Below are 15,769 nucleotides of genomic sequence, written 5' to 3' on the forward strand. Positions count from 1 at the left end.
TTATTGTGGAGATTCACGTGCCTGTTCCAAAATAGATCAACTACTCGTACACTCACGAGCAATGTAAGAGATCACTTTGTATGGAAGATTCTATAGAAAATGTCCCATCTTCTTTGCCGGCCAGTCTAGACTCTAGAAGTCTAGATATTGAATCCTACAAGAACAAAATTTAAGATCAAGCGAGTACCTACTATAATAAAACATTTGCGTGCGTTTCGGAATAATATAACTAGTTTCTTAGGGCAGTCAGTTGAAAATAATTATATTGGCATCAAAAATAGCCAGATTTAAAAAAACAACGGGTTGCACTCCGGGAGTGCTTGCAGAAGTTAAAACTCAATGCCATAGCAGAGATATATATAACTCCGTATAAGATAAATAAAGTCTAAGAAAAAAACGTGCCTCGGATGTCAAGCAAAAGTCACTGTCGAATAGATGGCGCCATATACCTTTGGCCTATTGTCGTTTAGATGGCGTTGGCGACACTGTTTGATATTTAACAATTTTAACACGTATCAGTGAAAGAACATGGGTCATTGTGGAACAATAAAAATTAATAATCATATATCCGTAAACATATTTTAATTCATTTATACATTTTCAATTTTATTTTAAGTTTTAATCGTGTGTCGATAGATGGCAGTAAATGTACCGTGACTACAAAATTTACTTTGACAGGACCCCTCTATAATATCTATTCTTTTTGGCCATAGTAACAGTTTTTCGATCGTCACGTGTCCGTCTTACGAACTTTCAATCTGTCGAATCTGTCGGTCACGTGACCTGTAGCGAGTTTAACATTTTTCCCCCATCACAAAAAGTTCACAGCGCCGCTAAAGAAGTTTTCTCTTCAAAAATAACTCTAATAAAAAAATCTTAAGTCTTGTTACATTTGCATATAAAAATTACTAACTAGGTATAATATTCATATACCTACCTAATTGGGTAGTAAGTTCGATCACGTAAAGAAGGAGCGTAATTTTACTCGTAATAAAATTACTTTTTTTAAATAAATACACTTTTACTGAAGAACCCATAGACACGATCAGTAGGTACCTAAACAAAAATAAAATGTAGACTTCTACAATAAAAATAAGATAATGACTACCAAAAATAACCCTGAATGACAAAGCCTAAATAAATAGTGACCTGATTACAATACTTAACTTCATTTTTACAACACATGTAAAATATATTTTCTCAAAAATGGACGGCAAAGTCGACCTTGCCGTCTAAAAAATAGGTCGCGAAGCGCGTAGTTTATGGTCAGTCAAAATTTAAAAAGTTAAAAACATTGCAGTCTCGATTTTGGGACTGCAATGTTGCATACAAATTCCATTATTTGTCGTGTTCCAAACTTTTTAAAAGTTCTAATGGCCATATCAAATAAAGGCACCGGCCCATTAAACAGCCAAACAGATGATAAGTACAGCGACTATTTAGCTGTCTCAAATAGGTTGGCGTATTTTTGGCAGAAAAATACACTTCTATTTTTTTATTAAAAAAATAAAAAGGCGGCAAGGGCTTTTTTCTGTGAAAATATATACGTAAGAACGTTGCTTTTGTAAAATATTTCTATGATATTTATGTTTCTTGCACCATTTTTGAGAAAAGCACTATATATGACTCGGCTGGAAGGCTACTTGCTGGCTTCGGATTCAATTAAACGGACTCCCAAGGTCGTCCGTTTAAAACGAATCCTCAGCCTGCAAGTAGCTACTTCCGAGCCTCGACAATAATGTACTATTATGTACCTATGTGTGGGAGGCCTGTGCCCAGCAGTGGGACGTATACAGGCTGAATTATTTAAATTATTACTATATATTTATGTTTACTCGTCTATTACTCGAAATAAAAGATGAATCCATACTACGAGTAAGATCATTGTCACTGAATGCCCGTGAAAGATTGGCATTGGCCCTGTCCTGCAAATTTATGAGTAATAACATATTGCTCAGTCAAAAAAGCACACAAGAGTTGACCTGCTTATTCGCACTTTCGACCTAATTTAGCTTCCCTTACAGTCGAAATTGAAGTGTTGTTATAATTGTTATTATAGCATTTTAGTTTTGGCACGACCATTTTCCCGCCATCTGCGAAAACCATATATGCATGAAAACAGCGCTTATCACCGCAGTCCGCGCTCTACCGCCGGAACAACCGCGCTGTGCCTCATGTATCTACATAACGTTATAAAGTTCACATAAAGTGACATTAAATAATGTGATATTACTATAAGAAAACCCTGTGATATTGCTTTAATTTTTAACTTTATAAAAGTGAATGTTCAGTCATAAAATGGCTAAGGAGGCGTGAGTAAACTTTTAAACCTAGCTTTTTGTTTAATTATAAGTAGAATATTAACAATCCTAAGGTTAAATTAAACACCAATAATCTGCAAATGTAAACAAACACATTATCATCATGACCTGATTAAGGGCCGGTACAGACGGACTGCAACACGACTGCTATTTGTATGGGAACTGCAGGCCGGCGTGCAGTTCCCATTCCCATACAAGTTGCAGTCGGGTAACACTCCATCTGTACCGGCCCTTAGAGTTTATTTAACTGTGGTTTACATTAAGCTCTACCAACCCCGTTGTGGGGTAACACGGTATATATTGTATATATTGCATGTGTAAAACTCGCGATTAATATTTTGGCACCGGCTATGCACGTAGTACTTCCTACGCAAATTTTATTATTGTTGTGTGCATTATCTCTTCATTATCATTACATATCCTATGCTAATGTTGGACGTAGAGACATTTTGCATTTTATTTGGTTACTACGTGTTATTGTCTGAAGATTCGAGTCCCCATTTATGAGTACTAGGTCGTATTTATGAGGTACTAGTACCAAAACAACACTTAGTATATTTTTATGGGTCATTATTTCGATTAACATTGACGATTAAACTCACACAGTTATTATTCAATATCTAGCCAATCGTATCTATAAAAAGTTTGATGTTCTAAACAAAAAATAAACCCAATCCTTCCTGTTTTAAATATAGTAGGTAACAAACACTTTACCTTTCAGTAACGATGTACGAGTAGTGACGCCTGTTTACATTATTCATTAGTAGCTTCTATGGTGTAATGCTGATGATATCGTGTTCAAATTTAATTATTCCGATTCGCACATTGTCATTTGGTTAATTACTGCGTGTTTTGCGTAGTTCGTTCTACTCGTAGCATATATTCTTTAAATTATCTAAGTTTTTTTTCGATTGAAATTTATTAAACGATGTCAAAGTTTACAATACAATTCAAATCTTACAATTTAAAATACAATACAATACAAACAATACTATACAATACAAGGCAATACAATACAATACAATACAATTCAATGCAAATCCAAAAAACACAAATTTCTTAACCTAAACTAACAACTAATAAAACTATTCACAAAATTCTTTTCCGAGTCCCTCCAGATGCAAAGGAGCCCATCACGCTCGCCGCGTTGCCACGTTGAACCGCGATGGACAACCTTTGCATAAGGAACGACCCGGAGCGGGGGTCATGACCACCCTCTCTCAAACATTACTATTTCAATTTCAATTTAAATTTCTTTCAATTATTACTAAATTCGAGACTGGGCATACAATTTATTATGTAAAACGCGCATGCAAGATCGTAGGATTTTATTTGCACATAATTTTTACCTAACATTTAAAATGGTAATTTGTCATCGCATTGTCTACATGAGAAAACCCTAACGAGTTGACAACCACCACCACCACCACCACCACCACCAGTTTAAATAACCACTTTCTATCTTACTTTAATAATATTGGCGACCTACCTCTGAAACACTACATGTTGAAGTTGCCTGAAAAATCAAGATACTAAATACTAAATTATTTTCTTTTAAAAAATCGAAACCATACTTAATTATAACTGAATTGAGCAACGATTAAGTAAAATTGGTCGCACATTAGGTAAGAGCACTCGAGAGACGTGATGTGACTGACTAATAAGATACCAAAACTGAGTCTTATTTTTGCCTACCTTGTCGATTTTACCTGACCGACCCGATTCCATATGATTGTATAATTCTTAAGCAAGCACTAGGTAATGCCTAAAACTAATTTTCAGAATTTCACAGTGCAAGGTGTCGTAGCATTCAACTCGTAGTAATCTAGCCCGTACCATTTTCTTTCTCTTAACTCGTTTACTAAAAGATCCTTTGTCAATAAAGGACAGGGAAGGAAAAGTTGAGTTTTCCGAGTCATTTCCACAAAGGTACTCGACAGGCGTATCATGTGCGAAGGGTAAGGTCGCGAGGCTGGCCGCGCGCCAGCGCTCAACCTTTGCGTCTTCAGGTCAGAACGATGTCAATAACCTTCTGGGGATTGTTTGGAAACAAAAGGAAATCAGTATTAACTGTGTCAAATATACTAAATAATTGTGTAAATACTTAGTAAGTATTGCAGACAGAAGGCAAAAGAAGGTATAAGGTGGGGTAAGACTGTCACCGGGGTAAGACTAGCACTTGTATGGAATCTTCATACTGTATGTCTTGCCCCGAGCAAAATAATCTATGTTAGTCTTACCCCACCTTACCTCACGTAGTATCTTGTAAATCTTGTTATTCGTTTGGTTAATACGTAGGTAACTAGTCATCGTATTTTTACTATTGTTTACAAAGCTTTTCGCATAATATTCCATTTATGTACGAGTACTTATTTTCGTGCAAATAGACGTATGTAGAAAAAAAAATGACGTAAGTATAAATGTATAACCTGCAAAAAATTTGTAAAATAAGGGTCGATTAATTTACAAAATGATGTATAAGAATTATATAAGTAGGTATATCCAAAAACAATTCCAACTACCGTTCATAATTCGTCATAATTGAAGTACCTACGTGAAATCAAACTCGGTCATTTATAAGATGGACGAATTAAGATTTCCCTCGCAAAAGAACCCGAGTTTCGCATAATGCGCGAGTTCAAAGTCCCAATGGTCCCTGCGGCTGCCAAATTCTCGGGATAATTATATCGGCCCTGCACGCGTCTGTCGCGTGTCTCTATGCGACGCCGAGGAGTGTATTTCACTAAAACAATCTAATTATAATATTTGTTTATAAAGGTAATTGTTAATTAATTTACTTTAATAGCTACTTAAAAGTACCTAATACTTTTTTTATTGTATTGATATAAATTGAAAACATTCATCATCATCATCATCATCTCAGCCATAAGACGTCCACTGCTGAACATAGGCCTCCCCCTTATGGGGGGTGAATGCCATAATCGCCACGCTTGGCAGGCGGGTTGGCGATCGCAGTCGAGTACACCGAATTTGAGGGACGCTGCTGCCCGTCCACCGGTGGTCTTGGACGTAGTTTAAGGACATACCCGGGTCCATTGAAAACATTAAGTATGTAGATTTATTGTAATTTGAATTGGCGACCTAATTATAGATATTTGCCTAAATAACGAACTACTGCATCGGTGTTTCGATTACCCCTATTTAGTGAGAGGCTTCACATTGGTAGGGCCTTATAAATGATAAAAGGACATATTAAGTAGTAGTAATACCTACCTCCAATAGGAAACTAATATTAAGTATATACAGAATTCAAGAATAAATATTTTTTAAAGCAGATAAGCGAGTAATGCGGCAATATCATTAACCATGCCTACGAATGATTATTGGCATTATTTCATTTACCACGCGGTATAGGTATTGGGGCTTCCCAATGTGTCATGTGGTTTAAAAAAACAGCCCTAATCTTTACAGTAATATTCGAGACGATATGTAGCATATAAATGCCTCGCACATCCTGATTCATCATTTATATTTTATACCGAGAGGTCAAAGTGTCTATTCGGAATTCTAATAAAATTCCACATTCAACTATTGAACTCGAGCGAATAAACATAATTTAACAGATTATACCTACAATTTCTTATACAAGTTGGTATGTTTAAATATTTAATGATTCCGCAGCTGTTTAAAACTCAGGCCGGTCACATGACTTCAGTAAATTATTATAATGGATTGTAAAACATGTGTTTGGCTGGTTTTTTAAAATAATGTGTTACGTAATGTGCTAGGAAATACTTAATAGGCCAATTCGAGTTTTAGTTATTAAATCTACTGTAAAAGTCTGAGTCTGTCTATAATAGTATGATACTGATCTCCAGTGTCAAAAGTGTCGAATTTTAGTTATTATTTAAGTTAAGTATATGCACAAAAGTATATAGACCTATTGGTTACTTTACGTAACATAATTTTTAAGAAAAAAAAACCGACTTCTATGGGGCCCGGTGAAAGATTATGGTAAATGGTGCACTATGTAGAAAAGGAGGTAAAACCAGTACTTTATAGTAGCATTTAGTTTCCGTAAGGGTCGTAGTTCTAGCCTAACCTAACCCACTTCTCTGGTTGCAGTTCGGTTCTGTGAGGATCGTAGTTCGAACCTAATCAAACACACTTTTCTAGTAGCATTTCGTTTCTGTAAAGCCCGCAGTTCTAACCAAACCTAACCCACTTTTGTTTGGTCTGTGAGGATCGCAGTTCAAACCTAACCTAACCTACTTAACGGCGCATGCCGTGCGGTGTACTTACGGGGGTTTGAGCGGGAGGGGTTTGGCATCATCATACTATATACCTACATTTTATGGTAGGTAATCATAGCGGTTTATTTAGTTTAGGTATCATAGTGATTTTTCGGGTCAAGGTCCAGGTCTCTGAGTCCGAGTCCGGGTCCGAGTCTGGGTCCGAGTCCGGGTCCGAGTCCGGGTCCGAGTCCGGGTCCGAGTCCGGGTCCGAGTCCGGGTCCGAGTCCGGGTCAGAGTCTGGGTCCGAGTCCGAGTCCGGGTCCAAGTCCGAGTCCGAGTCCAGGTCCAGGTTCGGTTCCGAACCGGATCCGGGTACGAGTCCGGGTCCCAGTCCAAGTCTTTAAGTAAATTCGAAATCACCAAACGTGTACTATGCGTCGTTGAAGAGTTCTGTTCTGATCATCATCAGCAGTTCCACTTCATCAAATGCGACAGTTTTTAATGTAAATGCTTGATTTTATGATGAAAATACAGAAAATTCTATACGTATGCCTTTAAGATTTGAGGAGTTCCTTCGATTCCTTATGGATCCCATCATCAGAACTCGAGCTTGACAGAAATGTGGCTTAAAAACTAAACTTGCTTAACAAACATAACGAAGAGGACAAATCGCCAAACGTGAACTATGCGTCGTTGAAGAGTTCCGTTCTGATAATCATCAGCAGTTCCACTCCATCAAATGCGACAGTTTTGAATGAAAATGCTTGATTTTCTGATGAAAATACAAAAACCTCTATACGCATACGCATGCCTTTAAAATTTGAGGAGTTCCCTCGATTTCTCATGGATCCCATCATCAGAATTCAAGCTTGACAAAAATGTTGCTTAAAAACTTAACTTGCTTAACAAACATAAGGAAGAGGACAAATCGCCAAAGGTGAACTATGCGTCGTTGAAGAGTTCCGTTCTGATCATCATCAGCAGTTCCACTTCATCAAATGTCACGTTTTTGAATGTATATGCTTGATTTGTTGATAAAAACACAAAAATCACTATATGCATGCCTTTAAGATTTGAGGAGTTCCGTCGATTCCTCATGGATCCCATCATCAGAACTGAATTTTGACAAAAACGGGACCAATCTGTATGCATATACATGCAATCAAAAAAAGAATTTTTAAAATCGGTCCAGTAATGACGGAGATATGGAGTAACAAACATAGAAAAAAAAAAACATACAACCGAATTGATAACCTCCTCCTTTGGGATTTGGAAGTCGGTTAAAAAAATGAATCAATTAACTTAAGACTAATCACAGTAATCACTGCTTCTTAACTTAATGATGTAGGTACCTACAACAGTCTCGGTTTCTAAGATATAAACTTATAGCATAATTTTCTTCAGATATTAGATGTTTTATTGCATTCGCTCGAATGCCTTACGTATTTAATCATTGCAAATGCCTAACCTACTTGTAGAAAAATATTTCCAAGTATGACTTAATGGACCTTTTACCCACGCACTTATGAGTCCCGCCAGTCTCGCCTTACGAGCTATACTTAATTTATTCATAATCATGTATTATGTCATGATCTAGATCCCTAAATCACCTATCCAGGTATGGGGGCATGGTAATGAAAAATGAAAAAATGAAAATGAAAAATGAAAAAATGTTTATTGTGTTAAACAGTACAATTTGAATACAATTCGTTTTGAGTCCTCCTTGTAAGTATATGTATACCTGTATCAGGAGAACCCGTTCTGTATTAATGTATGTAGGTACATAATATTAATTCAGTTAGTTATGCTATATTTTTAATTAATCATTAAATATTAAATATATTTATTGTTGTTTAATATCAACTATACGATAGTGTGTATGCGTGTGTGTTTGTATGTATGTGTATGTGTGTGTGTGTGTGTGTGTGTGTGTGCGTGTGTGTGTGTGTGTTTCAGTTTATAAGTAATTCAGTTTCATTATAATTAAGGGATTCTAACCATCTTTTTACAGTCATTTTACATTTGGTTAGCGGTAAGTGATAAATTGATAGTTTATTGTTTATTGTATTATATAAGTGAGCAGATTGTGCCGTGTTTTGTCTTTTGGCAAACAAAGATCTTACGTATGGTGCAGGGACAGCATTATGCTTTCGCCGACGGAATGAAAGTTGTGGTTTGTATGTAAGTGTTTTATGCAGTTTTAAGATAGAATTTAGGATGTATAGTTTTCTAACAGTGAGTTTATTCGAGATTTTATATAGTTCATAAGTTGGGAATCGGTACGGTTTGGAGTACATGACTTTAAGTAGGCACCTTTGTCCTCGTTCTGCCTGTAGAATTTTCGTTTTGTTAGCTCCTCCCCAGACCGTGATGCAGTACGTTATGATAGATTGAGCAAGTGCGGTATAAATTTGACTTAGTAAGGGTTTAGAGGCGATGTATCTTAGTTTTTTAAAAATCCAGACCAATTTTCTAACCCTGGAATTAATGTGTTCAATATATTTATGCCACGAGAGTCGCTGATCCAGTATTATTCCAAGGTATTTGGTAGAAGTGACTTTGTTGATTTTTAAGCAGTTACATTGCTGATTATTACTAATTGGGTTGCATGTGTGAATATTTATTTTTAGGTGATCGGGGGGCTGCGAGGTGGTATATTTGGAAAAGCACATGTAATTTGTTTTGGAGATATTTAACGTCAGAAGGTTATTGTTAAGCCAAGAGGTGATATAATTAAGGCCTATTTCAGATCTTTTGTAGGTAGATTCCCATGTGCTACCATGGAAAACAATCACGGTGTCGTCCGCATATGAGAAAACACGGCTATCTTCAATGGTAAGATTTGTTAAATCATTGATGTACGCCAGGAATAAGGTAGGGCCAAGAACACTACCTTGAGGCACTCCAAAGGATATCTGAGTTGCTTGACTAATGTGACTACCAACCTTCACCTTCTGAGAACGGTTATGTAAATAGTCTTTCATCAACTCTAATGGTTTACCCCTAATACCCATGGATTCAAGTTTGTGTATAAGTGTGGAGTGAGAAACGGTGTCAAATGCCTTTTTTAAGTCAAGGAACACTGCCAGACATTTATTTCCGTTATCAACATGTTCAGTTATTGTTTTAGTAAGTGCCAATACTGCATCTTCGGTAGAGCGACCCTTTCGAAAACCAAACTGTGAATTTGAGATGATATTATACTTTTCGAGATAATTGATGAGCCTATTGTTAATTAGTTTTTCCATAATTTTTGAGATAGCTGGTAATACTGAAATAGGGCGGTAGTTATTGACATCGTCTCTCTCTCCACTCTTATACACAGGCGTAACTATTGATTGTTTAAGCATATTTGGGAAAACTCCTTTGGAAAAACAGAGGTTGGCAAGGTGGCATATGATAGGTACAACTATAGTTCTAGCGAGTTTTAGAAATTTTGTGGGAATACCGTCACAACCGGGAGCACTGTCCGACTTCAGGCCCATGAGAGTACTGTGAATTTCCTGTTCGTCAGTGTCGAGGAGAGCAAAGGATGATGGGTTATTATATATTGTTGAAAGGGTATTATTTTGAGAATTGTTGTTACTAACAAGTATATCATCAGCTAGTTTCTGTCCAATACTGGCAAAGAAGGTATTAGTGAAATTAACAGATGCTATTGGCGTTTCTTTAGAGGTAAGCAGTTCATGATTATCAGTATTTGGCGGTTTATAGTTAGTTATTGATTTTATGGTACTCCATAGAGTTTTAGGATGGCTAGTAGATTTGGCTAATAGATCACTCTCATATTTCCTTTTTAGTTTTTTAATTAAATTATTGCAATAATTTCTGTACCGCCTGTACGTGATCTTTAGCACATCATTGTGAGGGTCAGCACGTAGTTTTAGTTGCATTCTGTTTCTATTTTGTATACAACGTAATATACCAGCAGTGATCCAGGGTTTTATAGTGCGTTTAGTTCTTGGAATATGTTTAACAGATTTACTTTCATCTAGGGATTCTTTTAATTTATGTGTAAGTTGTGCAATAATATAGTCAGGATCATTACTCATAAGAAGGGAGTTAACGTTCTTGAGTAGAAGGTTATTAAGTGCCTGGTCATAATCGGTAATTTCCAAAGTTTTAGGATGTAATTATTTTACTACACAGTTGGTTAAGGTTAGAAATATAGTTAGGTGGTCGGTTATAGATGTATTTATAACGGCAGAAAAGGCAGCTGTTTTATTAGTGTTTATTTTAACCATGAAGTGATCTAGACAACTGTTTTCTCTGGTGGGTAGCGTATGAGCTGGTAGTATACCGTAAGTAGCAAGCATGTTAAGATAATTATGTCTATTAAGGCTTTCATGGGTTGGTTCGTGATTACGGGGAATAAGGTTTATATTAATGTCACCTGTTATTATTATGTTATTGTATGATCTGATGGTATCCAGGTGATTACACAAAGAAGCTATAAAATTTGCAGCATTTGAGTTTGAAGGGGATCTATATATGCCTAAAATAATAGTATTATCAAATTTTATCTGTAGACAAGTCGCCTGATCAAGCTTGACTTCTTCTGTGTGAGATTTTAGATGATTTGCTGTGTAGCTAACTACTCCGTCGTTTTGATTTAAATTATTGTTTGTAGAAGATGGAGTGTAATTTAAAATATGGGGCATATAATTGCAAGATTTTAGTCTACACTCAGTTAGGATTATAACATCTACAGCGGTGTTAAATTGAGAGAGGGTTATTTGGAAATCATCAATATTACTGTTCACACTTCTAATATTCTGTGAGACTACAGTTAGGTATTTGTTATTTAATGGAATATGTGTTGAAAGTTCCTTCATATCGCATTGTATTGAGCGAGCAATTTCTGTATTGTCTATTTCGCTAATAGTGGTAAGCTGACTATCCATAATGAATGAGTGAGTGTATGAATGCAACGGTAAATATACATGGGTCTAGATTTTTAGGAAATATAGTGATAATTATTTTCAATTTATTTTGCAAGTGTGAGTGTATGTGAGCAAGTAATAGTCGGGTAGAGCTGTGTATAAAAGATTTTGAGTTGTTGTAATGTTTAGGTGGTAAGTTTTTATGAATTAAATTACAGTTGTATGAGTGTGAGTGATCATGAAACTGAACAAAGTTGTGGTATAGAGTGATAATACTTAATGGTATTAAGAAATAACACTTATAGACTATTTCAAAATTACACTGATAACTATTACATAACAGCGTATTAACAATTAAGACTAGCACTAGTCATTGTTCTTGCAATAATTTGTGTACTTGCGCCTCGTTATTTATCGGGATAACAGGGGAGGTTTCATTTCTTCTTACGAAGACTCGGCCTAGGTGGGTCCAACAGAAAGAGTATCCCTTTGATTTGGTCAAGTCGCTTGCCAGGAATCGCAAGCGAGCTGATTTATAGCTGATTTATATTAATAGGTGTGTGTTTTACAAAACTCAACATATCAAACTTGGACTGACCTCTTAGCACTGTACGCGTTAAGGGGCACACACATTACCAGTTTGCCGGACGATATCAGCCTGTCAGTTGTTCGGAACTGTCACCTTTTGCTATTAACTGACAGGCTGATATCATCCGGCGAACTGTTGATCTGTGGGACCCTTTAGTATTAATTAAGTATTATGTAAATTGAGATACCTACTATCCGTACGCCCTTGTTGATCTATAAGTACGAGTATGTATACTTAAATCTTAAACGTTATTAAAAAAATAACTTAATTGTTTGTCCTATCTTGACTCATTCAACCTGTCATAACTCTAATCTAATTCATAACAAACACATTATTTGCTTTTTTATCTATCACGCCTCACAAATACACGCCTCGTGGGAGTGAAACTGTACTCGTACTAACAGCAATAAGTCTTAGCATACAAATTAAAACTCCAATATTTGCTAGGGAATTTTTCGTTATTGTAGTGTGTGTTATTGTTAGTGTAGTATAATGAACGACACAAAACAAATGCAATTTTCTTGTATATAATTTAAATTTCATCGAACTGAATAAGTAGGTATCTTCGTAGGTTTCCGCGTACTTGTACAACTAGGTACAGAGAAAAAAAGAGTTATGAACTCTTATAGAAATAAAAGAAAGTTCAAAATTCAAAAGCGCAAAAATTGCATTGGGTCTTACGTGGGTAGGTCGGACCGTACTTACCATCGGTGTGCCTTATTTCTCGGCAATATGGTTTGCAAATTATCAGTCAACAGTGTCAACAATGGTCGATAGTCATATGACGGTAGATTGGTTGTCGTTCACATTTTTATCACAAAGATAACAGTTGTGACGGGAATGCAATCACACTCACGGGCAGTAGTAGTGTTTTTATATGTTTATTTGAGTAGTCGTGTTGAAATTATAGGAGTTATTAATAGGAAAAATAGTGATAGTAAAATTCAGAATTATTCCTTTTTGGATACAATGTAAGTAGTTATTTGACTGATATTTTTATGTTGATTATCTTTATTGTTTGTTTGTTACCCGACTGCCTATTACGGGAGGTAATTTTTTTTAAATAATGTGTTTATATGTAAGAACCTTTAAGAAACCTGTGTTAATATTTACTTACGGTTCCTTTCGGAATAATGCTTCTTCTTATATATCAATTGAGAACCAGTAACCTCAATTTTGTTATTAGTCTACTATCATATGGTTTGTATCTAAAATTCGCAATTTTCTAATATACTTAAATAAAAATGCCGGTTTAAACTGGGTGTGGTTACAAGATAGGAGATATTACTGTACCTACAAGTGTAATGCATTTCCGTTTGGAAACTAGTTAGCCCATAATTAATCCGTCAAGTAAACTTTAATTAAGCTAAAAATCGCTACACATTCATTAGTTTTAAACTACCTGTTAACTTAGGTTGGGCCTATTTATTTATTTAAAATATACCTAGGATAAATATCGCATTAAGTTCGGTAAAATCGGATATGCAAAATCATATTTTCAGAAGATCCAAACTACCTATAAAATTGACAAATTGTTTAACTGGAGCTGGAACTAAACAGATTATTTTTGTCTTCATATTGGGCATGGCCTTTATTTGGTGCAGGAACTCCCGGTGGGTGACAGGCGGGCCGTCGATCCCTTATTGCATTCATTCTACCCAATATTTTAATTCATAACCTAACTAACTTAGTTTACTTATTGTCTTTTTTGGCATGGCCTAATTTTAATAGTCGATGACATAAAATTATTATTTCATACTCTAGGTAGCTAATCCAATATTAATAATTTAATGTCATAATGTGTTATCATCGATGTGCGTAATTAAATCTGAGGGATAATCAATCATGTATGTATATAGTCTGCTGAAAGGTTATCTCGAGTGCTCTGCCAACATTGCATATTTTTGGAGATTGAACAGAACCTACTCAAACATGTTTGATGTCCACAATGATGTTTTGTTCAATTCAGTTAAAACTAATCGAAATGAAAACAGACGACGTGCTCAGTACTGGAGTCAGTTATGTAACGCTGCCATACATGACCCAAAAATTTTTTATTAAGCTATGAGCTTCATCACATCTGATATTTGAGTAATTCTAAGCATTTCTAGCCTGAAGTGGGGGGGAAGGTGGGGTACAAAGACGGCCGCCATCCGTCATCTTTAAAAAAAATCTACTCTGATCCTGGTGGGTACTAGGGCAAGTTTGGTATCATTTTCGTATAAACCAAAGACGTAGAATTCATTGCTGATATTTGTTTTTTCAATTTCATAGTAATTTTACAAGAAAAACGTAAAAAGGTGAAAAATTTGGTTGGAGATTTTTGCTACGCGGAGCCGAAACTACAAAAGATAGAAAGTTGAAATTTGCACACTAGATTACATTTATAAAGTGTACAAGAGATAAGAAGCGATTTTGAGAAATTCAACCCCTAAGGGGGTTAAAAAGGGGATGAAAGTTTGTATGGGGTTCAAGTTTTATTTTAAGCTAGGAATTTGAAACTCCGTAAAACGATATATTATTAAAATACAAGAAAACTAATTTCAGCGTTTTTGAAAATTCATCCCCTAAGGTGGTGAAAAAGGAGTTGAAACTTTGTATGGATATCAAAAAAATTTTCAAACGCGGGACTTGAATCTTTGTATTTGGGGATATTATTAAAAGACAGGAAAAGTAATTTCAGCGTTTTCTAAAATTCATCCCGTAACAGGGTTAAAAAGGGGTTGAAAGTTTGAATCCATTACAAATCCGAGTAGACACACATTTCTTATTGCCTCCCAGGCTTGAAATGCTTAGAATTACTCAAGGAACATATGTGATGAGGCTCATAGCTTAATAAAAAATTTTTGGGTCAACTTTATAACTGCTATACAGGGGAGGGATCTTTTTACGTATTTTTTTAAAGACACCCTTTAAATTAACGGTTACAGGCACATCACTAATGAACTGGATATTTTTATATTACCTTAAGTAGGTACCTACCTAACCCGTAAGCAGCATTTGGGGAAGTAGTAGGTACCGCTGAAGCAGACCATAATGTCCATAATCAATGTACCTGTGTAATAAAACACCGTGTCCTAGCCTTATCAGATTAATTGTAATATTATGAGATGCATTATCGAGGGCTATTGATTTTCAGTCAGCCATATCTCCTCCACTTTCTTAGAGGTTCTTCATTGAGTCCTTCATATCAGTTAAAACTGTTCAAACTACGGTCGATGCAAAATTAAGAGGTTAATAATAAAATAAAAAAACTGGTCAAGTGCGAGTTCGGACTCGCGTTTCTAGGGTTCCGTACATCACACAATTTTCAACAATTTTTTTTGTACATGAAACGTCTTGAAAAACCCAAATGGGTCAATCAAAAACCAGATGTTATATGAACTTTTCTGGCGTGGTGGCTTATATCTCTGCAACTATGCAAAGTAGCTTAGATAGGAAGATTAAATGCCGAACAGTAGTACAAGTGTCCAAATGCGAAGACTGAAGACCGAGCTCCGCCTAGGTACGTTAGTACTCTTTATTATACTGTGGCCTAGGGCTGATAGCTCGGAGCGTCCGACGGGTCGCGCTTCCTACAATTTCCGCATGTGTTTTAAAAGCGAAGGCCGAAGAGAGATAATACCTACAGGGTGGCCAAAAAATAAGTGCATTCCCGTAGCCGGGGAGGTTTTCGGATTATACTGAGCTTTACAACTTTTACTATGGGACCAACCCCGAAATCGCGAAAAAAAAATGTATCCTCGCATAGAAAAGGAACCAGCCAAAATATATGAAACA

At 35.9% G+C, this 15,769-nt stretch overlaps 1 protein-coding gene across 2 annotated transcripts in view; it reads left to right on the forward strand.

The window, feature by feature from the left end:
- Window positions 1-2,119: 2,119 nt before the first annotated feature.
- The window catches only part of LOC134665837 (facilitated trehalose transporter Tret1-like), a 42,604-nt gene continuing 28,954 nt past the window's right edge, over window positions 2,120-15,769 (forward strand). The window contains exon 1 of one of the 2 annotated variants that reach the window (XM_063522859.1): window positions 2,120-2,312. In XM_063522859.1, coding sequence (XP_063378929.1) covers window positions 2,284-2,312 — 29 coding nt within the window. In that variant the 5' untranslated portion in view covers window positions 2,120-2,283. Of the gene's footprint in view, window positions 2,313-12,867; window positions 12,961-15,769 lie in introns of those variants that run through there. The other variant, XM_063522858.1, reaches the window with a different exon arrangement.

Source organism: Cydia fagiglandana, chromosome 7, assembly GCF_963556715.1.
Source record: "Cydia fagiglandana chromosome 7, ilCydFagi1.1, whole genome shotgun sequence".
Lineage (NCBI taxonomy): Eukaryota > Metazoa > Arthropoda > Insecta > Lepidoptera > Tortricidae > Cydia > Cydia fagiglandana.